The sequence below is a fragment of the Elephas maximus genome, chromosome 8, assembly GCF_024166365.1.
Source record: "Elephas maximus indicus isolate mEleMax1 chromosome 8, mEleMax1 primary haplotype, whole genome shotgun sequence".
NCBI lineage: Eukaryota > Metazoa > Chordata > Mammalia > Proboscidea > Elephantidae > Elephas > Elephas maximus.
In genome coordinates, this window is record NC_064826.1 from 32,488,216 (window position 1) to 32,516,156 (window position 27,941).

General features: G+C 40.0%; 1 protein-coding gene across 10 annotated transcripts in view; it reads right to left on the bottom strand.

Annotated features, from left to right (window-relative positions):
- Nucleotides 1-27,941, bottom strand: part of ST7 (suppression of tumorigenicity 7) — a 323,008-nt gene that overhangs the window by 60,187 nt on the left and 234,880 nt on the right. For all 10 annotated transcript variants that reach the window (XM_049894435.1, XM_049894433.1, XM_049894436.1 and 7 more), the window contains one exon: nucleotides 3,505-3,619. In XM_049894435.1, coding sequence (XP_049750392.1) covers nucleotides 3,505-3,619 — 115 coding nt within the window. The remainder of the gene's footprint in view (nucleotides 1-3,504; nucleotides 3,620-27,941) is intronic.

The following is a 27,941-nucleotide window of genomic DNA, read 5'->3' on the forward strand; positions in this document are numbered from 1 at the left end:
TGACACATAATAAGAACTCAATAAACGCCAGTTGGTGCTGCTGCTGTTGTCATCGTGTGAAGAACACTGCAGAACCAGGACCAACCACCTGGATAAAAATTCTGCCCACCCATAATGTTGCGATCTCAAGAGTATGAGAACTCTTGAGATCGCAAGACAGTATTTCAGACTAAGAGCTGGAATCATAGAACATAAGAAGCTATCTCAAGGGCAAAATCAAAATTAGACTGCAGATTACAAGGAGGTGTGACCGATTAACTGGTAATCCTAGTAGGGAGGGACCAGGGTTTCCAAAGAGCTTCATTATAAGGAGAGTTTGTGAACGTCACTGATTCCATTTAAAATCCAAAGCAAAAAAAAAAAAAGTTGAAGACGAAGAAGGCAAGAGAAATCTATTTTGCCTTCCTCCTTTCCCCAGAAATGTTCTTTCCCTCCCCCACATTGCCGTGCCTTGCAATTTTCAAAAAATCCTTTTTGCAAAGGTCAGAAAAGCAACACTAATCTTTGTTGTGTCACTTCCCAAAATACTACTTAAAAAACCCAGCCACCTAGCAAATGTAATAAAGCAGGATTGCTGTACCCATAAACCATCCAAGAAACAGCTACCCAACCAGAGCATTCCAATTTGCAAAGATAACATATAATCCTGCGGCTCTGGGTGTGTCTCTGTGGAGTGGGACGGAGAGGCCGGGATTCAAAGTGCTGTCTCCGGCATCTCATGGATTAGAATGATGACATCTGAACTGAGGTGAAGAACAGGGTGCCCTGAGAGCTGTCTATACTCTGAGCTCTAAAGCACCCACTTCCTCACACAGGGTCAGGTGGTTGCCCAGTAACTCTGTCGAAGTCCTTCAGGTCTCCAGGAAAGGACGCAGGGATGAACTTGAAAGAACCCATTTCATAGTACAGAGTGAGAAACAACAGGCATGTTTTTCAACAACCTTGAGTGGTTGCAGCTCTCCCCTCAGGAACAGTCACTTCAGCAGCCGCTTCATTATATTTCTACTGTAAATGACACAAGCCTGTGCCAAGTCAGAACCAAAATTCCTTTCTGAATTCAGTTGGGGTTAGGTCATCTGCACTCTATTGACAACTGCTGAACTTAAAACCCATAACAAGGCATCTCAGCAACAGTCTGTGTCCTGCCACTAATGAGGCTCTTTTTCCATGAATAATGAACAAGAACATCATCTCTGTTGCCAGGTACACAACATAAACACAGCTCAACACAAGGGACTTGGTATGGTGAATTTGTCCATTTGCAACAAAGGAATTTCTCAAAGTGTGAGCCAAGTTTTAGTGGAGGGTGGGACAAGCTGTTGTAACAAATAATGTGAACATATGTTATCAGAATCTAATAAATCAGCTGTTGGTTATTGTGGAACTGAGTCTGTGCAGTGGGATAGAGAGAAACAACAGAAAGCTCCAAATGAGTTCATTTCTTTATTTTACAATCAGTCTTATAACACAAGGCTGATGATTTCTATAATGAGCTGAGATCTTCATGAAAGCAGCCTTATGAAACTTGTGATCCCAAAGGCTCTATTAGTTAAATCTTGATTTCTTAAGCCTGGATATGTCAGTTGGAGTACAGGTCAGCAGTGGGGATGGGAACACGGAAATTCTGCTATGGCACTGATGGCTATAAGATGGCATTTGGAAAAATGCAGGGCCACCTGTGCCCACATTCATGGGCCTGGGTTCCTTTGGTACCGAAAGAACCTCAATGCACAAGCACCCGCCCATAAAGCAGCCTCATGACTTGGCCCCCAAGGTCAGCTGAACAGAGACTTCAGTGTATAAACAGAGAATAAAAGTGAGCTGACGTGGAGGCCAAACAGCCTGTATTTTGTTTACTTTAAAGTGCACCACAAATACTTTTCTCTCTTTCTAAAATGAGTTCCATACTAAGGTAGCATATATCTTGTTACACAGGGTGCTCATGTCTGCAGAGGCAAAGCGGTACTATCATTGGCAGAGGGCTTTTAGTTTCCATCAATTTGAAGAAGAATTAAAACCAAATAAAAACAAAAACAGCCTTGTGATGCCTCAGTTCCCTCAACCGTAAGGGGTAAAAACTCCAACTCATTTCAGAGATTCTTTATGAAGAATGTGTGTCAAAAATAAGTTCCAAATGGTACAGTCTGCTCTATATGTTTGGTGAATTCCTAGAAATTTGTGAACTGAATAATTATTTAAAACTACTAAAGAAGTTACTAAAGAAAGAATGTAATGTTTTATAAAGCAAAGAATATAATGCAAGTAATTACACACTAACATCAATTTTAAAAGCAAATGTGTTTATTTTGGGGAGAGCATTATTGAAACAAGGCAGAATAGTATGAAGTTTTGAAGAGATTCCAGTAGCTAAGTCATGGTGGATAATTAGGCGGATAATTTTTGTACAATTAATCACAGAGTGAATATTTATGATAATGGCAATAACAGCAGAAGGATTTTCAAATCCTTAGGATGTGCTGCTTTATTTTCCTGGTTTATTAAAAACAGGTAAAATGGAATGAGTTCATAGGCAAGTGACCAGAATGGCAAAAGGACTTCAAAGCCTACCATGTGAAGAAGTGGGGTGTTCTGCTGATGAGAAGATGGGGGGTTAAGGGGACATGATCTTATCATCAAATATTTTCTAGGCTCTCCTGTATGCAAGGGATTTTAGCTGTTCTATATCCTCCAAAGGATCAACGTGACTATGGATTAAACTGTGTCCCCTAAACCATTATGTTCAAGTCCTAACCCCTGCACCTATGAATATGAACCTGTTTGGAAAGAGAGGGTTTTTCTTATGTTAATGAGATCATGCAGGAGTAGGATAGGTCCTAAACCTAATCCATTCTCAGTCTTACAAAATGAGCAGAGCAGGCACAACAGACACATACGGGGGAGGATGGATGCTATATGACGATGGAGGCATTAGCAAGCTCAGGAATACCAAGAATTGCCGGCAGCTGAAAGAGATGAAGAAGGACTTTCTCCTACAGTAATGCCCTGAATTCAAATATCTAGCCTCCGGAACTCTGAGGAAATAAATCTCTGTTCTTTAAAGCCACCTGCTTGTGATATTTTTGTTACAGCAGTAGTAGGTAACTAAGACAATGACCAACAGGAGTGCCATAAGTCAACAAGTGCTCTAATAGTCCATGTTGACCCAGCAGCGCATGTGCTACCTGCAGAAGTTCCAAATGATTCTTGACCATGGAGGTAATGAACAAGTGTGTGTAACTGCCTGACAGGGGCAGTGCAGAGGGAACCTGCTCGTAGGGATTTAGAGCGGAATGTACATGGCACAGCCACACAACATTTCTGGCCCCTACTAACCACGGAATTCTAAGATTCTACAAAACACCATCATAAAATTGTTGGTGAAAGCCCTATAAGAGGATAACTATCAAAGTGCTGTGCTATTTGAAATGATCCTTTCAACCTAATCACTGAAATATACCAAGAAGAGAGAAATACTCAAGTAGATAAAAATACTCAAGGGCTTACCATCATACTTTGCTAAGACTGCCTGAACATCAGCATATGCTTGCAGTTCCAGGAGGGCTTCTAAAAGGTTTTCGTGGATGTTGAACATGCTCAGGAGAGGGAACTCCTTCATTAACTAGGAAAGCAGAAAACATGGAATAATTAATATATATTTTTTTATTTTTTAGGTATAATAAATACTGAATTATAATATATTTATGTTATAAAAGTACAATATACTTTTTAAAGTATAGCTAATATGAAAATATAAGCATTCACACCTAATATCATCATTTTGCAAAGCATTAAATGCTTCCCTTTTTTTCCCCTGCTATTTTGGAACAACGGCAACTTTGATTTTATGAGAACCTAGAATGGGAGAAAAGTCAGAGAGGACTTTTCATAGAAACCAAAGAAGATGCTTAGATGTAGTGCTCAGCAATGTTAAAATTCCAGAGAGTGGCCAAGTAAGATGAAGCTGGAAAACACCTCACAGGCTCTAACAGCTAGGTTACTGGTAATTTTGTCAAGAGCAGTTCCAACGGAAGCCAGACAGCAGGAGGGCCAGCAAGTAGGTACCACTCGTCCAAGCAGCCTGGTGACAAAGTTAAGGAGAAAAATAGGAAGGCAGCTAGAAAGTGATGTCGTTGAGGAAAAAAACTGTAGGCAGTGATGGGGGATGGTAGAAGATGGGGACAGATGTTCAGGAGTTCTTGTCTGGTGACTTCAGTAACACCGGGGTCAAGATCATCTCCTGAAACTGAGGAATTAGGTATGCACGGAGGAAGTTTACAGAGAGGGGTAAAAGTGTAGAAGAGCCACTGAAGGGAAAACTGCTTAGAGAGACAAGGATAGCTAAGGCTGCTGGACAGCCTAACTACACTGGAGGCCATGAGTGTACAGAGGCTACAATTGGCATAGAGTCTCTGGCTGGCACAAATGGTTATAGCATTCGGCTGCTAACCAAAAGTTTGGAAGTTCAAGTTTACCCAGAGGTGCCTCAGAAGAAAGGCCTGGAAATCTACCTCCAATAAACCAGCCATTGAAAACCCTATAGAGCACAGTTCTATTCTGACACACATTGGCCACCATGAGTTGAAATCCACTCCATAGCCACTGGTTACAACTGGCATGGTTGTCAGGTGTAAGCTAGCAGGGCTCAGCAGCCCAGGTGCAGTAGTAAAGATATCGAGTGATTAGGTTTAGCCTGAGCTGATCGAATTAGGTTCACTGAAAAGTCAAGGGGACAAGAGAGTGATGATAATGGTGAAAAAACCATTAAAAGAATGGATGAAGGGTTCTGCAATGGATGGAGAGAAAGAGAAGTCCAAAAGGAGTTAAATATATACAATATTTAACTTTAATGGAAAGCAAAGAGAATGGAGAAGACAAGTTCAAGAATTTCAGAGTAAAACTTCGTCTTGTAAGAAATGTAACCAGGTGCTTTACAAAGCAAAATCTTGTGTGTGTATGTTTACATATACACAAACACACATACCCAAAACCAAAACCAAACGCGCTGCCGTCAAGACGATTCCAACTCATGGTGACACACATACATACATATACATATATATGTGTACACACACACCTGCACAGACACACATATATAACTTTTCTGTTAGCTTTAATTTATATAGATAGTCATTCTACCAATTATAATGACTTCTCAAGAAGTGATAACTATTTTTTATATCAACATCAGTTGATTGTGCTGGGAGAAATGACACTCAAAAATAGGCTAATTCACTGTTAGCAAGCAAAGAGTGGATACAGAGCACTGACAAGGCACTTCTTCCTACACTAGAAACATACGATATTGGTCTGTTTTTAAAGCCAAGACTCATTTAGCATATCTTTAAAAATAAATAATTTTTTGCAGCCGCAAAGAGCATCACGTCCCATTACCCACAAAAAACACGTATCAAAGTGATTACGTGTTCAGTAAGACTGACTGTCTGAACCCCCTAGAGACAGGCTGCAGTATTTTCATTGTTAGGAAAGGAAGTGAATAAGACTATCCCACGCATTATTGATGTCCTGTAACCAATAAAAATATTTCTTGTTCTGGTTCACTCTGATTCTGGTTGACACCACTCTTTGATTTTTCTTCTCTCTTTCTAATTAGAGCTCGTTAGAATTAAAGCTCTCTGTCATTCAACACTTGGCAATGCAATAAAGGCAGTAGAGAAACTGCAATATTTAAACATTTATCATTTTTGACCAATCCTTCAGGTAACAGTCAAACTTCAAGGGCACATGTCATAGTCTGTAATTTAAAAAACTACTATTCTACATATTAGTGTGCTGAAGCTTAAAAACTGAGAAGGGAGTCCTACTAAAACCCATGAAGCAAACATGGAGGTCTCCATGTGTCTAAGCAGAACTTAAGTAAGAGCCTGAGCAGCTTCACTGGAAGCCTGGAGAGAGTCTACCATGTCCAAAATAAAAAAAAAAAACAATCACAAATAAAAGGATTTTAAACATGGCAAATAGCAAATGTTGGAGAGGTAATCTAAGTCATATGACAATTTGGAAACCTAGCTTTCCTTATTTAATATAAACAAGAAGGAAAAAGCAAGCCCTCCAGTGACCCTGTCCCTGTTCAGCTATCACTTTGCCATCTCCAGCCCTTCACAACAGGCTACCTGAGAAAAATGCTTATGAACGCTCTACTCGGTCACCTCTGTTTACTCCTGATCCCAATGCTGTAATCTGGCTTTCAGCCCCACCATTCCTCTGAGTCCTCTCCTCTCAGGTTCACAGGTGACTGAAATTGCTCCCTTGGAAAACTTCCAGTCTTTTCTTGCTTGACCTCTGCATCATCTGACAGTTTGATGACTTTTTCCTTGAAGCTTTTGCCTCTCTTGGCTTCCTCAACACCATTCTCTTCTGGATTTCTTCAAACGTAGCTCCTTCTCTGGTTTCTCCATTGTCTGCTACTTTGGAGTAAGCAGTCTCCCGGGTTATGTCCCAAATTCTCTTCTCACAAACATCCTGATCTCTGGGACTACTTCTGTGTCCAGGATTTCAACACCTCTGTCTTTGTGGGGCTGGCCCTCTTATCTTAACATCTTGCTCTGACTCCTTTCCTGAGCTATTAGATTCATTTATAAACTACCTTCCTGGCAGTTTTATCTGGTGTCCTCAAAAGTCATACACTTAATACTGAGCTTATAATTTCCCACTCCCCAAGCCAACCCTTCAAACCTGTTCCTCTCCCTGTATTTCGTATCTCAGGGAAAGGTACCACCAGCCTCCCAGTTTCCCAACCCAGACTCTACCCTCTCCCTATCCACCATAGACATCTTAGACACCCTTAAACCACTAAATAAATACATATAGCTTTCATCAAGTTTGCAGAAACAAATAAAACCTTAAGAATAATTTCCATCTCCCCTTTTCTCTGAGCTTGCTGCCAATAATTTAGTTTATGCCCTTGTACTTTGCCTAAATTGCTCAACTAACCTCCTCATTCTCCTGCTTGCCTCTGGATCACCTCTTTCTACCCCTCACACTGCTGCTATCACAGTTTTTCAAATGTACACACTTGATTCCACCATGCACCTGCTAAGAGGCAACCACTGACATAGCTGGACCTAGTCCAAGGAAAAGGAGCTCTGGTAGGACAATGGTTAAGCACTCAGCTGATAACTGAAAGGTCAGCAGTTCAAACCCACCAGCAAGTCCACAGGAGAAAAGACCTGATGATCTGCTCTCATTAAAGATTAAAAAAAAAAAAACAATCTGTTGCCTTCAAGTCAATTCAAACTCATAGTGACCCTATAGGACAGAATGTAACTGCCCCACAGGGCTTCTGAGGAACTGCTGGTGGATTCTAACTGGTGACCTTTTGGTTAGCCACTGAGCTCTTAACAACTACACCACCAGGGCTCCAGCCTAGAAAACCCAATGGGGCAGGTCTACTCTGCCCTACAGGGTTGCTATGAGTTGGAATTGACTTGACAACACACAACAACAACAAAAACACATCAAGGAAATAGACATGAATACAAATTTAAAAACAAAGCTGTTTATCACATTATTTGTAATAGTGAAAAATACAATTTAAAGTTTAATCCATTATGAGACATTTGAGTATACCAAGGTGTAGTCATCTTTTAGGTTATTACATGTAGCCATTAGAAATTAAATGTTCAAAGAACTTTTAACAACACAGCCTAGAAAATGCCGACACACAATGTTACGCAAGAAAAAGCAGGTTACAAATTTTATTTGCAGTAAGATCATGCTTTTTGTATGTATCTATGCACAGAAACTTATTTGGTTAGAAACATATCCAAACATTTTAACAGTGGTTATTTCTGGTTGGTGAGATTTAAGATGATTTTTATTTCTTCCTTCATATTTTCTGCATGTTCTAACATTTTTAAAAGGAGTATGTATAACTTCTATAAACTGGGGACGGGGTGGGGTGGTGGGGAACTCTAAGAATATTGGCTCCTCATCAAATTCAAGATGTAATCCAAAACCCTTAGTGAGGCAAACACAGCCCATAATGACCACAGTCTCTGTCTACTGCGCCAGCCTCATTTCCAGCCACTTCACTACACACACCATGTTCTAGCGAGAGAACACCTGTCAGCTCCTCAAACAGGCCAAGTTCAGTCATGTTCCCAGGATTTTTGTCTATGTTGCTCCCCTTTCTGCCTCCTCGGTCAAACTGGCCAGCTCTTCCGCCTCCAGGAATCTTCACCTGCCCCCTGACTCTTGACCCCAAACCTCTTCCCCTCCTCCGCCTGCCAGCTTAAGTACTCCTCCCCTGATCTCACAGAGGCCTTGTCACAATGTCTCCATAAGCCTGAGAAGAATATGACACCACTTTGCCTTAACCCTGTATTCTCAGTCAGTTCCTGACCCACCCTAGCTGCTCAATACATATTTGATGAATGGAATGCCTAAAAGCTTTTGAAAGTTCTGTTCCTTTGGCGTACATATTACACATGTGCTGCCACAAACCTACTTCGTGCTGTTGGTTACGTATCCCTGAATGTCTTACTCTACCAATAAAAATTTTACAATTACTTTCCATTATCTACACCTTGTAAAAAGTAAGGTGTCGATACTACACATCAGTAAACTTTGACTCAATATGAGAAAGAACCTTTTCACACTTACAGCCATCTGAAAATGGAATAGGTGGTCTACAGAGACCTCCATCACTGGAACTGTTCATATACAGAGAGGCCAATTACTTGACTTGATAGGGATGTTAAAGAAAGGACCAAGGACTTCTCAAATTGTGATTCCAGAGGGGAAAAAATTCCACCTCGTAAGCATGACTTTTAGGCCCTACCCAAGCTCAGTGCCAGGCCTCTCCTGCCTCTCCTTGTCTTCTACAGGAATAAACTCTAGCCTTGTCAGATCAGACTACCACACACCACTCCCAGAATTCTTTCTACAGTTTCTAGCCACTGTGTTTTTGTTCAGACTGTTTTTGCCACCTGGAATACCTTTTCCACTCATTTGCAAGGCAGCCTGTCAAAATCACCCCACCCTCCGAAGCCCAGATCAAACGCCACCTCCTAAAGTCACAGGATCATGAAAAGTGAGAGCCAGAGGGCCCGTGGAGATCACCCAAACACTCTCCTCAGTTTACAGACAAGCTCCCTCCCACCCCTGCCCCACCAAAAAAACAATGAAGGCTGCAGGTCTAAGTGATTCAGCCAAGGTTAGTGCCGGGACTATGATTCAAACCCAGTCATCAGTACTGATTCCAAATTTCAACACATCAGAACCCCAGTTGCTGGGCAGCCAAGTCCAGGAGAACGAAAACCGTTGCTTGTGCTCCTGCTACAGCACTTACGTGCCTGGTTTGTATTGTGTTTACATGAATATAAGAGGTAGCTGTATTACAGAGGAAAGAACCCTATATGCGGAGCCATTCCAGAGTTTAAATTCCACCTCTGTCACTTACTAACTGTGTGATTTTGGACAAATTATGTAACCTCTCTGGGCCTTGGTTTCCTCATTTCCTGGCTCTCAGCTCACATGGTGCCTTCTCATACCCTCCACACTACTCATCCCACTCCATTCAAATCACCATTTCCTACTGCTTCTATCGCATTCTGAAATCACTTGTTTATTTTTTATGCGGCTGAACATTAGATAATTTAAACAGTAAAATAAAAAATAATTAAATAGAAAAATAATAAACCCAAACCAAACCTATTACCGCTGGGTTGATTCCGACTCATAGCAACCCTATAGGACTGTGTAGAACTGCCCCACAGGATTTCCAAGGAGCGGCTGGTAGATTCGAACTGCCGATCTTTTGGTTAGCACTTGAGCTCTTAACCACTGAGCCACGAGGACCCCAAGGAACTAATAAAATACTGTTATTACAGAGGTCAGGAACTTTTCTCTATAATAGGCCAGAGAGTAAATATGTTGGGTTTTTCAGGCTATAAGGCCTCTCTCACAACTTACTCAGTTCTGCTGTTGTAAAGCAAATGCAGCCATAGATAATATGCAAATGAATTAGCATGGCTGTGTTCCAATAAAACTTTATTTACAAAAACTGGTGTTGAACAGATTTGGCCCACAAGCTGTGGTTAACAGACCCTTGGCTAATAGGAATAAAATTAAAAAAAAGGTCTTCCTCAAAAGAGTTTCATAGTGATATTACATTTTTAAAATGTAACATTTCTTCAACACAGCTGGTTTACAGAATCCAGTAAAATGGGAAAGGACTACCCTGCAGCCCAGCACTTCGTCTTCCAGCCATAGTCCCTAGAGATCACTCACACATCTCTGAGGGGTCACATGCTGGGATAGTCACTGCAGCATGAGGATACACTGTCATAATGGTGGAATGAACAGGTAAAACTTTGATATGACAAAATTCTTTTCAGGAGGTAAAAGGAATGAATTAGAACTTATTTTAATATGGACAAATATCAAGCAGTTTTGAATGAAGAAATAAGCTGTAAAGTGATATGTAGATTATGATACCATGTAATTAAACTAAAAAATGCACACAAAACAATACTACATATTGTTTATGGGTATATACTCTGGAGATGTATGAAGCCAAACTGAAAAAACAAACTCACTGCTGCTTCAGGGGAGGTAAATGGAATTGAAATGGTGGTCATGTGGGGGCAGGAACTTTATGTCATTTTATTTCTTTTTTTTTTTAAAAAGGCGAACAAAAACCAAAATTTTTAATTATTAATTTATTATGATTTATGATTAATTCTGGGCAATGGGGCTATGTTTTTAAAATATATTATTCTTTATTTTTTTTTTATACTTTTACAGTTTCTACCTCAAAAATAGGAAGTTCATTAGATGTACTTTTCACCTGTAATTTCTCAAGTCACAAAGAGCTCAATTTCCATCAGTTGCACCTTGATTTATTTTCCTATTTTCTAACTACTTTTTGAGGCAAAATTATTTCTTCCTGGTAGGGGTTTGACCATTTGACTTTGTAGCTTCTAAAAATATTGTTATTTAAAAAAAAAAAAAAAAGTCAGTGTGTGACTAAACATTTAGAGCATATGCTCAAAAACAGAATTTGATCTAATAGACTTTAATACACTACACCTGAATTCTATGATGATATGAAAATAATAACTGTTAATCTCAGATGGACCACAGCTTAGAGCCCCATTTCTTAATTCTCCTTCATCTGAGTTCCAGGGACTGGGTTCACTGACAGATGAGGCGTGAGGATTTATTGAACTGTTTCATCCAAAAGAATGCCTCACAGTTGAGCAGACTATATAGTAAGTCCCTCCCCTGCCTAACCCCTAGCATTGGGGTTGGGGTTAAGGTTAGACAAGACTACTTAGTTGGAGGATTCTTCTGCCATAGAAGTCCTTCTTGCTTCCTCTCCAGAACCACATCAGGGACTCCCATAGCACGCTGAGCTAAGACATCTCCAGTAGCAGTGGGACTACTGGAGAGGGTTCACCATGGAAGAGGTGGCACATCACAGCTAAGTCAAGAGCACCGTCTTTGGAATCAGATCTGGTTCACATCCAGGGGCAGTGCAATTTCATACCACTGGTGAACTCAGTTTTCTTATCTGCAAGATAGGATAATACCTGGCTCACAGTGCCTGTACAGCTCCACCCTGACATGATTGAGGCAGGTGGGAGGGGGCTGATAAATAGTAGCCATTATCCTTTCATAATGTTCACACAGGTAGACTGCATTTTCAAAGTGCTATTTGTTTGTTTTGACACGTAGTTTCCCTCTTTTTTTAATTGCACAATATAGCATCTCCCAAATTATTCATTTATTTAAAAACAATGTATACAAAATGGGTTTGGTGACATAATGAGTCTCTCAATTTAGAAAAGGTCATGGTTCCCATATCAAGCTTGAATGAAGGTATTTGATAAACATAAAGGTCTGTTTTCTATAAGCTAAGTCATTCTGAATAAATCTTTAAACTTGTTCACTATCAGTTCTGTTTATTTATTGCCAGCTATCTCCTCTATGTTGGTAATTGCTTTCTCCTGGCAGCAAGAAATTTATATGCCCTGTTTTGCCCAAATACCGCAGTTCATGTTGAATGAAAACACTAACTCTCCTGATTCCTCTAATACCTATGGGGAAGAACATGGGATGGGCCAAGGATAGAATTTCAGTTTCAATTTTACATCATCTGGCTATTGTCAGTTCAAGTTTATTTCAATGGAAGAATTTGAGGCACTTCTGAGGTTAACATTTATGAGCTTGAATGGGAAGAAAAGGAGAGTTAATTCACTGGACTTGAAATGCTCTATGGACATAATTCAGGACTACACACTGTATGCTTTTTCTCAGCTGACTTACAGGATGAAAACAACAGTTTAAGCCTTTCAAGTTTGATTTGTAACTATTTAAACATTTTATTAGTTTAGCTATCCATCTATTGTTTCTTGAGAAAGAAAAGCAATGTGAAAATTCTTACATATTTTAAGGCAGAGGTAATTAAAAGAGATCCCTACTGAGGTCAATGCAAGCTTGGCCTAATTAAAGTTTATAGAATTTGGCCTGTATTATATTCAAACAGCAGATATTATTTTGTTATAGTTGCAAGCTTGACAGTATTTAATTACAGTTTCAAATAAAGGCATAAACAGAAAATAGAAAGGACACTGGGTACTTTATGGTTATTATTTTGTCAGTTATTTTTACTGACACCAAAGGCCACAAAAGGAAAGAATGAATTGTTTACCAAAGTCCTCAGAAGCCCATGAGAGTTCCATTTACACAGATTGCTATAAAATGCAATGCCGAGAGGCTTAAACATACGTTCATAGACAAATGCCATTTTCAGAGCTACTCTAAAAGAAAATATTAAGCTGCATCTATTGAAAAGTAACATGGTGAAGACACGCTCTGTATAGACAGTTAAATTACCAGTTAACTAATTCTTTACAAAGCTGAGCACATTATGTAAATGCATCCATCATTGAGAACTGAACTAGTTTTTTACAAAACTGAGCATATTATGTAAATGTATCCATTATTGAGAACTGAAGAGAGAAGTAACAGTTGTTGGCATGATGGTCACTGACCAATGACAGGTTTGTATCCTCCAAAACCTCAAAGGCTGGAAAGTCATCTAAATAACTATCCACTTTTCCAGTCAAAACCATTTCAGAGAGAGAACTATTCTTTAAAAATTGTCTTCTTAAAAAAAAAAGAGGGAGGTGGGGCCAAGATGGTGGAGTAGTCAGATGCTTCTGGTGGTCCCTCTTACAACAAGGACCCCCAAGAAAACAAGTGAATCAATTATATATGACAATCTAGGAGCCCTGAATATCAAAGATAAAGTTGAGGAATCGGACTGAGTGGCGGGGGGAGGGAGAGATGGTTCAGAAGCAGCTAGGACTTTCCAGACCTACCTAGGGGGAGCTGGCACCCTGCAAGCTGAATTGGCTGATGAGCACAGTGAGGCCAGCAGTGGTGTTTGGGATGCATTTTCCACATCAGGAGAGACCAAGTGGCAGAGAGTCTGCTCAACCCTCCAGAGCCAGCAAGAAGTGGCCCTCAATTGGCAAAAGATTAAGTACATGCATCTAGCCTACCATACCTATCAAAAAATACCCCGTTTGGGAAGAACCTCTCTCCCTGCTCCCTCCCTGCTCTGCACCAGGTCCTGGGCCTGCTTCAGCAATTGCCGATTGCCACTTCCCCTGGGCTGGAAGTAGGGCCCATTATCCACCCTGAGCCATTCTTCTGGCTTTGGAAAGGGAACAAATTAACAAATAGGAAAAAAATAATCTGCTAGTTCCTCTAAGCTGGCAACTCAGGGTAGGTACAGCTCCTTTGCCTAGGCACAGGCGTAAGGGGTCCATGGACTTTGAATGCCTTTTATCCCTTCACAGACCTATGTGGGCCCATTTCAACAGTGTAGGCCCTCATTAGCACAGTACAACAGGGTATATACCTGAAGCCTAACCTCACTGTATCAGCTGTATGGTGAAGTGGCAGGTTTGTGACATTTGACACTGCTGTGCCCATTAAGAAGGGTCCTCACCTACCCACACCAGAGGCCTAAGGACTGGTGGCTCCACCCACACCATCTAACCACGTGCAACAGGAGTCCCAGAATAAGTGGTGCCTCTCAGTCCTTACAGCCAACAACACTGGGTGCCCATAATCCAGCTGCAAAACCTATCCACCTATACACTCTAGGGAACAGGGACATGCTTTCGTCCCAGACACTCAGGGGCAGCCATCAGCACCCTGCCTTGCTCAGTGGGTACCCCCTATTGTAGCCAGATACCTGTCACTACTCCTACCACCTCTACCCATCTAGGACTGTAGGTAAGAGCCTGCACCACAAATTTGGTGACCGACTATCTGGACAGCTGAGCAGAATCCACACAAGAAAAGTAAACTGACTCCTGGGCTCATATACCCAGTAACAAATCTAACCACCTGGTGACCAGATGTTAGAGCTTCAAAGGTGCGAATAATCAAACTAGCTCACTCAAGGAGGCTATTTGGGCATATCAAAACGAAACAAAACAAGAAAGCTAGGACACAGTAAGCAAACAAAAAATAAATAAATATAATTTATTGATGGCTCAGCAACAACAGTCAATATCAAATCACATAAAAAGGCAGACCATGATGGCTTCAGCAAGCTCCCAAAAGACAGAATCAAGAAATCTTCCAGAGGAAGAAAGATTCCTGGAGCTACTGGAGGTAGAATACAAAAGATTAATATACAGAACTCTTCAAGAGATCAGGAAGGAGATCTGGCAAAATGCAGAACAAGCCAAGGAACACACAGACAAAGCAACAGAGTAACTTAAGAAGATTATAGAAGAGCACAATGACAAATTTAACAGGCTGCAAGAATCCACAGAGAGACAGCAAACAGAAATCCAGAAGATTAACAATCAAATTTCAGAAGTAGACAACTCAACAGAAAGTTATAGGAGCAGATTTGAGGAAACGAAGTTAGAATTCGTAAGATTGAAGATAAAGCACTTGAGGCCAACTTATTTGAGGAAAAATCAGATAAAAGAATTTTAAAATCTGAAAAGAAAATCCTAAGAATTATGTGGGACTCGATCAAGAGAAATAACCTATGAGTGATCGAAGCACCAGAACAGGGGGATAACAGAAAATACAGAGACAATTGTTGAAGATTTGTTGACTTCCCTAGTATTGTGAAAGACGAGAAAATATCTATCTAAGATGGTCATCAAACTCCACACAAGGTAGATCCCAAGAGAAAGTCACCAAAACATAATCAAATAAAGAAAGAATTTTAAGAGTGGCTGGGAATAAACAAAAAGCCATCTACAAAGGCGAGTCAATAAGACTAAACTTGAACTACTCAGCAGAAACCATGTGGCCAAAAAGGCAACGGGATGACATATATAAAGCCTTGAAGGAAAAAAATTGCCAGCCAAGAATTATATATCCATAATCCAAAAAATGTTGGAGAGGCTGTGGAGAGATTGGAACTCTTATACACTGCTGGTGGGAATGTAAAATGGTACAATCACTTTGGAAATCTATCTGGCATTATCTTAAAAATTTAGAAATAGAACTACCATACAACCCAGAAATCCCACTCCTCGGAATATACCCTAGAGAAATAAGAGCCTTCGCACAAACAGATATATGCACACCCATGTTTATTGCAGCTCTGTTTACAATAGCAAAAAGCTGGAAGCAACCAAGGTGTCCATCAACGGATGAATGGGTAAATAAATTGTGGTATATTCACACAATGGAATACTATGCATCGATAAAGAACAGTGATGAATCTGTGAAACATTTCATAACATGGAGGAACCTGGAAGGCATTATGCTGAGTGAAATTAGTCAGAGGCAAAAGGACAAATATTGTATAAGACCACTATTATAAGATCTTGAGAAATAGTATAAACTGAGAAGAAAACATACTTTTGTGGTTACGAGGCGGGGAGGGAGGGAGGGTGGGAGAGGGTATTTTACTGATTAGTTAGTAGATAAGAACTGCTTTAGGTGAAGGGAAGGACAATACTCAATACATGGAAGGTCAGCTCAACTGGACTGGACCAAAAGCAAAGAAGTTTCCGGGATAAACTGAATGCTTCAAAGGTCAGCGGAGCAAGGGCGGGGGTTTGGGGGCCATGGTTTAAGGGGACTTCTAAGTCAATTGGCAAAATAATTCTATTATGAAAACATTCTGCATCCCACTTTGAAATGTGGCGTCTGGGGTCTTAAATGCTAACAAGCGGCCATCTAAGATGCATCAATGGGTCTCAACCCACCTGGATCAAAGGAGAAGGAAGAACACCAAGGTCACACAATAACTATGAGCCCAAGAGACAGAAAGGGCCACATGAACCAGAGACCTACATCATCCTGAGACCAGAAGAACTAGTTGGTGCCTGGCCACAACCGATGACTGCCCTGACAGGGAGCACAACAGAGAACCCCTGAGGGAGCAGGAGATCAGTGGGATATAGACCCCAAATTCTCATAAAAAGACCAGACTTAATGGTCTGACTGAGACTAGAGGAATCCCGGCGGTCATGGTCCCCAAACCTTCTGTTGGCACAGGACAGGAACCATTCCTGAAGACAACTCATCAGACATGAAAGGGACTGGACAGTGGGTAGGAGAGAGATGCTGATGAAGAGTGAGCTATTTGTATCAGGTGGACACTTGAGACTGTGTTGGCATCTCCTGTCTGGAGGGGGGATGCGAGGATAGAGAGAATTGGAAGCTAGCAAAATTGTCATGAAAGGAGAGACCGGAAGGGCTGACTCATTAGGGGGAGAGCAAGTGGGAGTATGGAGTAAGGTGTATATAAACTTATATGTGACAGTCTGACTTGATTTGTAAACGTTCACTTGAAGCTCAATAAAAGTAAAAAAAAAAAAGAATTATATATCCAGCAAAACTGTCTCTGACATATGATGGTGAAATTAGGGCATTTCCAGATAAATGGGAGTTTAGGGAATTTGCAAAAACCATACCAAAATTACAAAAAATACTAAAGGGAGTCCTCTGGTTAGAAAATCAATGACATCAGATAAAAACCCAAGACTAAAACACAGTGCAGAGCAACCATATATAAACTCAGATAGGGAAGTCACAAAAATAAATAAGCTAAAATGTTGAAAATAGGGAAACAGACATGTCAGCATGTAAAAGATGACAATATTAAAACCAAAAAAGAGGGACTGAAAATGTAGTCATAGATTTTTCATATGGAGACTAAGTCAAGGCTATATATAAAAAAGAAAAGATTGCCTTAAACTTAGAAAAACTGGGGTAAATATCAAGGTAACCACAAAAGAAACTAACAATCCTACACATCAAATTAAAAAAAAAAAGAAAAACATAAAAGACTCAGCAAATACAAAATCAACAACAATGGAAAAAGATGAAAATACATAAAGAAAAATGATTCAGCACAGAAAATTAACTGTCAACAACACACAAAAAAAGACATCAACATGACAGCACTAAACTCATACCTATCAACAATTACACTGAATGTAAATGACTAAATGCACCAATAAAGAGATACAGAGTGGCAGAATGGATAAAAAAATGTGATTTGTTTATATGCTGCCTACAAGACACACACATTAGACTTAAAGATGAAACTAAAACTCAAAGGACGGAAAAAAACATATCAAACAAACGACAATCCAAAAAGAGCAGGAGTGGCAATATTAATATCTGACAAAATAGACTTTGAAGTAAAATCTACCACAAAGGATATAGACACTATATAATGATTAAAGGGTCAATACACCAGGAGGACATAACCACAATAAATATTTATGCAGCAAACCTTAGGGCTCCAAAATACATAAAACAAACTCTAAAAGCAATAAAAACAGGGATATACAGCTCCACAATAATAGTAGGAGACTTCAATATACCACTTTCAGTGAAAACAGAACATGCAGAAAGAAGCTCAATAAAGACACAGAAGATTTAAATGTCGTAATCAACTAACTTGATCTCATAGACATATACAGAACACTTCACCCGACAACAGCCAAGTATACTTTCTTTTTCAAGGCACATGGAACATTCTCCAGAACAGACCATGTATCAGGCCATGAAGCAAGCCTTAACAGAATCCAAAGCATCAAAATATTACAAAGCATCTTTTCTGACCCTAAAGCCATAAAAGTAGAAATCAATAACAGAAAAAGCAAGGAAAAAAAATCAAACACATGGAAACTGAACAACATTTTGCTCAAAAACTACTGGGTTATACAAGAAATTAAGGATGGAATAAAGTAATTCACAAAATCAAATCAGAACGAAACACATCCTACCAGAACTTTTGGGACACAGTGAAAGCAGGGCTCACAGGTCAATTTATAGCAATAAATGCACACATCCAAAAAGAAGAAAGGACCAAAATCAAAACACTGAGCTTACAACTGGAACAAATAGAAAGAGAGTAACAAAAGAAGCCCTTGGGCACTAGAAGAAAACAAATAATAAAAATTAGAGCAGAATTAAATGAAATAGAAAACAGAAAAACAATTGAAAGAGTTAATAAGACCAAAAGCTGGTTCTTTGAAATGATCAACAAAATTGATAAACCACTGGCAAAACTGACAAGAGAAAAACAGGAGAGGAAGCAAATAACCTGAATAAGAAATGAGATAGGTGATACCACAACAGACCCAACTGAAATTAAAAGAAATCAGAACAGTATATGATGAAAAACTATACTCTAACAAATTTGAAAACCTAGAAGAAATGGACAAATTTCTAGAAACACACTGCTTACCTAAACTAACATAAACAGTTAGAACAACAAAATAAACCTACAACAAAAGAAGAGATTGAAAAGACAATTAAAAAAATCCTAACAAAAAAAAAAGCCTGGGCCCTGATGGTTTCACTGGAGAATTCTACCAAACTATTATAGAAGGCTCAACTCCACTATTACTAAAGGTATTTCAGAGCATAGAAAATGAAGGAATACTTCCAAACTCATTCTGTGAAGCCAGCATAACCCTGATACCAAAACCAGGTAGAGACACCACAAAAAAAGAAAATCACAGGCCAATATCCATCATGAACATAGATGAAAAAATTCTAGCCAATAGAATTCAAGAACATATCAAAAAAATAATTCACCAAGACCAAATGTGGTTCATACCAGGTATGTAGGGATGGCTCAACTTAGAAAAACAATGGATGTAATCCATCACATTAATAAAACAAAAGACAGGAACCACATGATCTTATCAATTGATGCAGAAAAGGCATTTGACAAAGTCCAACATCCATTCATGATAAAAACTTTCAGCAAAATAGGAATAGGAAGAAAATTCCTCAACAAAACCAACAGTCAACATCATCCTAAATGGAGAGAGTCTGAAAGCATTCCCCATGAGATCGGGAACCAGACAGGGATGCCCTTTATCACCACTCTTATTCAACATTGTGCTGGAGGTCCTAGCCAGAGCAATTAGGCTAGATAAAGAAATAAAGGGCATCCACATTGGTAAGGAAGAAGTAAAAGTATCTCTATTTGCAGATGACATGATCTTATACTCAGAAAAGCTGAAAGAATCCTTAAGAAAACTACCGAAACTAATAGAAGTGCTCAGCAGAGCATCAGGATACAAGACAAACATACAAAAATCAGTTGGATTCCTCTACACCAACAAAGACAATGTTGAAGAAGAAATCACCAAATCGATGCCATTTACAATAGCCCCCAAGAAGATAAAATACTTAGGAATAAATCTAACCAGAGAAGTAAAAGACCTATACAAAGAAAACTACAAGACACAACTGCAAGAAACCAAAAGAGACCTACTTAAGTGGAAAAATATACCTTGCTCATGGATAGGAAGACTCAGAATCGTGAAAATGTCTATTCTACCCAAAGCAATCTACAGATACAATGCAATTCTGATCCAAATTTCAACGGCATTTTTTTTTAAATAATTTTTATTGTGCTTTAAGTGAAAGTTTACAAATCAAGTCAGTCTGTCACATATAAGCTTATATATGCCTTACTACATACTCCCATTTACTCTCCCCCAATGAGTCAGCCCGCTCCCTTCTTCCTCCTTTCATGACCGTTTTGCCAGTTTCTAACCCTCTCTACTCTCCCATCTCCCCTCCAGACAGGAGATGCCAATACGGTCTCAAGTGTCCACCTGATACAAGTAGCTCACTCTTCACCAGCATCTCTCTCCAGCCCATTGTCCAGTCCCTTCCATGTCTGATGAGTAGTCTTCAGGAATGGTTCGTGTCCTGGGCCAACAGAAGGTTTGGGGACCGTGACTGCCGGGATTCTTCTAGTCTCAGTCAGACCATTAAGTCTGGTCTTTTTATGAGTATTTGGGGTCTGCGTCCCACTGTTCTCCTGCTCCCTCAGGAGTTCTCTGTTGTGTTCCCTGTCAGGGCAGTCATCGGTTGTGGCTGGGCACCATCTAGTTCTTCTGGTCTCAGGATGATGTAAGTCTCTAGTTCATGTGGCCCTTTCCGTCTTGGGCTCATAGTTATTGTGTGACCTCGGTGTTCTTCATTCTCCTTTGATGCAGATGGGTTGAGACCAATTGATGCATCTTGGCTGCTTGTTAGCATTTAAGACCCCAGACGCCACATTTCAAAGTGGGATGCAGAATGTTTTCATAATAGAGTTTATTATGCCAATTGACTTAGAAGTCCCCTTAAGTCCAATGGCATTTTTTAATGAGATGGAAAAACAAATCACCAACTTCATATGGAAAGGGAAGAGGCCCCAGATAAGGAAAGCATTACTGAAGAAAAACACTTTCTTATCTTAGTGATGAGAAATAGGGCTGTGCCCTGACATGATGAACAAACCTAAACAATTTGGCCTTACACTACCTGATTTTAGAATCTACTACAGTGCCACTGTAGTTAAAACAGCCTGGTACTGGTACAACAACAGATACATAAACTGATGGAGCAGAATTGAGAATCCACATGTAAATTCACCCACCAAGGAGCAGCTGATATTTGACAAAGGCCCAAAGTCTCCTAACTGGGGAAAGGACAGTCTCTTTAATGAATAGTGCTGACATAACTGGATATTCACCTACAAAAAAATGAAAGAAGACCCATACCTCACACACATGCAAAAGCTAACTCAAAATGGATCAAAGACCTAAATATAATATCTAAAATGATAAAGATCATGGAAGAAAAAATAGGACTATGCTAGGAGCCCTAATATGTGGCATAAACTGAAGACAAAACATTACTAACAATGCACAAACACCAGAAAAGACACCAGACAACTGGGAGCTCCTAAAAATCAAACACTTATGCTCATCAAAAGACTTCGTCAAAAGAGTAAGAAGACAACCAGCAGATTGAGAAAAATTTTTTGGTTACAACAAATCCGATCAGCACCTAATCTCTAAAATCTAGAAGATACTGCAAAACCTTAACAACAAAAAGACAAATAACCCAATTAAAAAATGGGCAAAGGATATGAACAGATACTTCACCAAAGAAGACATTCAGGCAGCTACCAGATACATGAGGAAATGCTCACAATCATTAGCTATTAGAGAAATGCAAATCAAAACTACAATGAGATACCATCTCACCCCAACAAGGCTAGCATTAATCTAAAAAACATAAAATAATAAATGTTGCAGAGGCTGTGGAGAGACTGGAATACTTATACATTGCTGGTGGGAATGTAAAATGGTACAACCACTTTGGAAATCGATTTGGCACTTCCCTAAAAAGCTAGAAATAGAAGTACCATATGATCCAGCAATCCCACTCCTTGGAATATATCCTAGAGAAATAAGAGCTGTCACACAAATAGATACATGCACACACATGTTCACTGCAGCACTGTTCACAATAGCAAAAAGATGGAAATAACCTAGATGCCCATCAACGGACAAATAAACAAATTATAGTATATACACACAATGGAATACTATGCAATGATAAAGAACAACGATGAATCTGCGAAACACCTCATAACCATGAATGAATCTGGAAGGCATTGTGTTCAGTGAAATTAGTCATTGGCAAAAGGACAAATATTGTATGAGACCACTATTATAAGAAATCAAGAACCAGTTTAAACACAGAAGAAAACATTCTTCGATGGTTATGAGAGTGGGGAGGGAGGGAGAGCGGTATTCACTAACTAGATAGTAGATCAGAGTTATCTTAGGTGAAGGGAGCATAACTGGACTAAACCAAAAGCTACAAAGTTTCCTGAACACAACCAAACATTTCTAGGCACTGAGAAGCAGGGCCGGGGGTCTGGGGACCATGGTTTTGGGGACATCTAGGTCAACTGGCATAACAAAGTTTATTAAGAAAATGTTCTACATCCCACTTTGGCGAATGGCATCTGGGGTCTTAAAAGCTAGCAAGTGGCCATCTAAGATACATCAATTGGTCCCAACGTAGCTGGAGCAAGGGAGAATGAAGAACACCAAAGAGAGATGGAAAATATGAGCCCAAGAGCCCAATGGGCCACATAAGTCTGAGACTCCACCAGTCTGGGACCAGAAGAACTAGATGGTGCCCAACTACCACCAACAACTACCCTGAAAGGGAACAAAACAGAATCCCTGGCGTAGCAAGAGAAAAATGGGGTGCAGAACTCAAATTCCAGTAAAAAGACCAGACTTAATGGTCTGACTGAGACTGGAGGGACCCTGTGGCCCCCAGACTCTCTTTTACCCCAGAACTGAAACTATTCCTGAAGCCAACTCTTCAGACAAAGATTAGACCAGAGTATAAGATGTAAAATGATACTCATTAAGAGAATGCTTCAATAGATACATGAGACTAAATAAATGGGCAGCTCCTGTCCAGAGGTGAGATGAGAAGGCAAAAAGGGACAGGAACTCACTGAAGGGACATGCAAAATCTGGGGTGGAAAGGAGTGTGCTGTCACATTATAGGGAGAGCAACTAGGGTCACATAGCAATGTGTGTATAAAGTTCTGTTTGAGAAACTAACTTGAACTGTAAACTTTCACCTAAAGCACAATTAAAGAAAAAAATACAAATTCTGTGTGTCTACATTTCATTATATTTATATAGTGAATTAACAGATCACAAAAAAAATATTTCAGTGTAAAACTTCCTCTTCCATTTGTTCCTTAGTCAGTTGAAGATAAAACAAACGCAACCCTGGTCAGAGCTAAGAAATCTTCAGATTCTTCTCTTCAACCTCTATCCTCCTCAATGAAATTTTTTTACCCCACTTCACAACACCTAGGAAACTTCCTTTCTAAAATCAAGGATCTGATAGCACCACCGTTTTTATATATGTTGTATACATAATTTCCTACCCTAAACTCAACCATAAACTGTAGTTTCAAGAGCCCCAACAGTGAGGTTGTGTGAGAAGGGGGCAGAGAAGAAGTTGGCCCTCACACTGTCTTGGGGAAAAGGCTGATTTATACTCTCCTCAAAACTCACGAAAAGAAAAAAAATTTTTTTTTTTTTTTTTCAAAACTCACAGGTAACACTGTGTAAAACACTTTCTTATCTTAGTGATGAGAAATAGGGCTGTGCCCTGACATGATGAACAAACCTAAACAATTTGGTGCATATTTCAGATGGCTTGGAAGCAGGCCCAGGGAAAACAGGACGATAAGCACCCTTCCCTCTGTGATGACATGGCACTTCTCTCCTATTCCAGGAGTGGCCTCAACGAGCAGCTACACATGCTGGCCAACAATTGTTGCCAGAAAGGGCTTTTTTTGCCAAAACCACAATCACTGTGTTTGGCAGACACCCTTCCACATTCACATGGGTAATGGTAAATAAGTCTATTCAGGAGGTTAACTCATTTAGTTATCTGGGCACAGTTTAACAAACACTTGCCTGGCAGGCATCTCACAACAGGGTCATGCTGAAAGTTAACTATTATGGAAGGCTCTTTTATGGCAACAGGCAGAAATCTAGGACTCCAACACTTGACTTTCATTCCCACACTGCTCTGTGATGACTTTGACTTCCAGTGCTTTGTCCCCAGATCTTTCCGCTGGACCTCCTAGGGCCTGAGTCCATGACACACAAACCCCCCAACCTATCCATAAGCTAGTTACAGAACACAACCTGAGTATACTGCTTCTGTTCTAGTTGCTAAATTCCCCCACAAAACTTATGTCTCCTAGGGAGGATGTAGGGCTGGCTTCCCCAAACTCGTCCAGACCATTACCGTTCAGCCCTTCGGCAGCAGCTCCTGCTCCTCTGAAGCTCATGCCACAATGCTCAAGTAACCACTACCATCCTTAACTGTGTTTTCTATCAACCTCAGCAACAGACCCTCCTACACTGAGGATTTTGACACCTGACTCCACATTCTTACTCTTGACCTCAAGCCCTACTCTCAATATAGATGATTTCAGTCCATGTGAACATTCCATCTAATATCCTAGACTCTCAATTGTTTTACTTTCTCAAAAAAAAAAAGACTGTGATGGTTAAGGTTTTGTGTCAACTTGGCTGGACCATGATTCTCAGTGGTTTGGTAGTTATGTAATGATGTACTTTGGCAGTTATGTGATGATATAGTCATCCTCCATGATGCAATCTGATGTGATAAGCCAGTCAGTCATAAAGGGAGTTTCCTCAGGGGTGTGGTCTGCATTCAATATACACATAGGCGTTCTGGTAAAGCTCGCTTGCTTGCTCTGATCTTCCATCCAGTTCCTCATCATCTGACCTCCAGTTCTTGGGACTTGAGCCAGTGGTCTGCTGTACTGCTTGACGATCTGGGGTTCATCAGCCTCTGCAGTCTGTGAGTCAGTAGCTTGCGATCTGACCTGCCAATCAAAGATTCGTCACCCCCTGCAGCCACAGGAGTGAGGAGAAGCCTCCAGCCTGATGCCTGACCCACGGACTTGGGAGTTGCCAGCTTCTACAACCACATAAGCCATTTCCTTGAGATAAATCTTTCTCTCTCTCTGTCTCTCTCTATATATAATAAAACCAAACAAAAAACCTCATTGCCATGGAGTTGATTCCAACTCGTAGCGACCTTATAGGGCAGAGCAGAACTGCCCTACAGGGTTTCCAAAGAGCAGGTAGTAGATTCAAACTGACCTTTTTGGTTAGCTGCCTGAGCTCCACTGTACCACGAGGCTTTATACACACACACACACACACACACACACACACACACACATATATACACACATACATATATATGTGTGTGTGTATATATATTTATGTGTGTATATATATACATACGGAAACTCCGGTGGCGCAGTGGTTAAATGCTATGGCTGCTAACCAGAAGGTCAGCAGTTCAAATCCACCAGGCACTCCTTGGAAACTCTATGAGGCAGTTCTACTCTGTCCTATAGGGTTGCTATGAGTCGGAATCAACTCAAGGCAGTGAGTTATACACACAAACATACACACACATGTATATAATATATATACATATACACATACACTTCACTGGTTTTGCTTCTGTAGAAAACCCAGCCAAAGACAGACTGCCCCTTCAGTGCAATTAAGCAACTCAAGGTTATAGCCGAACTCCTTGATATCATCTGGATATGTTTTATCTAACATTCATATATGCAACTTTCTGACCATAAGGTACTGCTCTCCAGTTATCTCATACCACACTCCCACCAGGCTTCCTTTTTAGTTTTACCAAGACCACTAGTGCCTTTTTCTTTCTACTTAGAGTTTTCTGTCCTTGTCTTTTTCAGGCCACTTCCATTACTCTTGAAGTTTCTTCTTTTAGCTTCCACGATTTCACACTCTCCTGGTTTCCTTCCTACCTCTCTAGCTGTCTCTTCTCAAAAGCCCTTGGATACTTCTACCCAGGCTGCCAATGTTGGAGACCATCAGGTCTCACTTCTTAACCTTTTCTCTTCTCCATCTACAACTCTACATACGTAGTCTCACTTAATATCACATGTTAAGTCCTCCAAATATGTAGATAACTCCAAAACTCCTAACCCCTGATATCCAGGCAGAAGAATAGACCACTCTTCCACAAAGAAATTGAACCACTCCGAAAAAAGACCCAGATACTAAAATTTGAGGAGCAGGCGTATAACTCATAGATTATCTAGTTTTATGGGTGCCCAAAAGTAATGCCCACCAGGCAACAAGCCCAGGCATATGTTCAGAGACTCCAGAAGACATTTCAGTGGCTGGATTTTAAATATTAACATTTAGCCAAGGATCACCAGATATCTGAGGTAAGTTCCCCAATTTACAAAAGAGACTAAAGCAAAAGAAAACAAAAATGAACCCAAAGAAAAGATACAATAAAAGAAGCAGAGCCAAACTTCAAGAAAAACAGTAACTACTATTACTGGAGGGATAAGAGAAGAAATCATATACCTAAAACAAGAACAGGATGCTATAAAAAACACACAAAGATCAAGAAAAACCCTGAGGAATTAAAATGGTATCCAGAATCTTTTTAAATGATAGGCAAAATTAAGAAAAGAACAGTGCTGTCAGGTGCCATTGAATCGCTTCCGCCTCACAGTGATGCTATGTACAACAGAATGAAGCACCGCCCAGTCCTGTGACATCCTCACAACTATTGCTGTGTTTGGGCCCACTGTTACAGCCACTGTGTCAGTTCATCTTGTTGAGGCTCTTCCTCTTTTTCACTTACCCTCTACCTTACCAAGCATGATGTCCTTGTCCAGGAACCTATCCCTCCTGATAACGTGTCCAAAATATGTGAGATGAAGTCTTGCCATCCTCACTTCTAAGGAGCATTCTGGCTGTATTTCTTCCAAGACATATGTGTTCGTTCTTCTGGTATAGCTTGAGATATTTGATACTCTTTGCCAACACCATAATTCAAAGATATCAATTCTTCTTCAGTCTTTCTTATTCATAGTCCAGCTTTTGCATGCGTATGAAGCAACTGAAAATATCACGGCTTGGGTTAGGCACACCTTAGTCCTCAAAGTGATACACAGCACAAAAAGAAACAATGGTAGTCATAAGAGAGAGAAGTTAAGAGAAACTACAAGATCCACCCAAGAGCCCTAACTAACAGAAGTTCTAGAAACAAAGAACAGAAAAAACAGAGTGAATGGAAATTACCAAAGAAATAACACAAGAACGGAACAATCAAATACCAAGCACCTTGATATGACTTTAGTTGTCTATATGACAGTCATATCAAGGTATATCATTATCAAATTTCAGAACCACATTGATTAAAGAGAAGACTCTAAGAACATCTAGAAAGAATGAAGAGGCCACCACCAAAAGAACACAAATGGAAATATAAGCATATTATTTAGGACAGTAAAACCTGCAAAAGCCATAACCTGTGTAAGGCAGAACCCTGTCAGAGAACAAAACATCAAATATTTTCCACTAATAGACAGTCACAGAAAAGTGGTAAGATTGAGCCCTGTCAAAGGCGAAAACTAGCAAGACCCAGAAAAACAAGGCAGTCCCGTCAAATTCTGGCTCTCACAGGTTTCACTGTAATATGGAATGGAATACCAAAGTACCAAAGGAAAGGACTAGAAGAGTAATCAAGAATGGTTGTCCAAGAATGGGTCTGTGGGTGGGGCATGAAACTGCTGATCTTTCATTATCAGTCTGTTAATACTATTTGACTTTTAAGATACATATGTGTATATACCAGATATGTACATTTGATATAAATTAAAACTAATTCTAAATTTTAAAAAAGTATGAAGATGAGTTGTTGCTTAACGGCTACAAAGTTTTTGTCTGGTGATGAAAAAGTTCTGGGAAAAAAAAACAGTAAGAATGGCCTACTGTGTGAAAAGCTTCAGAGGGGAAAAGCAAACTGGGTAAGCCAATATACTCTCTCAAGGAAAGCCAGCTAATCCACAAATATCACTCATCTAAACAGGGCTTGCAGTTCAACCATAGAATAAACTGTTGTTGTTATGTTGTTAGGTGCCATCAAGTCAGTTCCAACTCATAATGGCCCTATGTACAATAGAACGGAACACTGTCCGGTACTGTGTCATCCTCACAATTGCTGTTATGCTTGAGCCC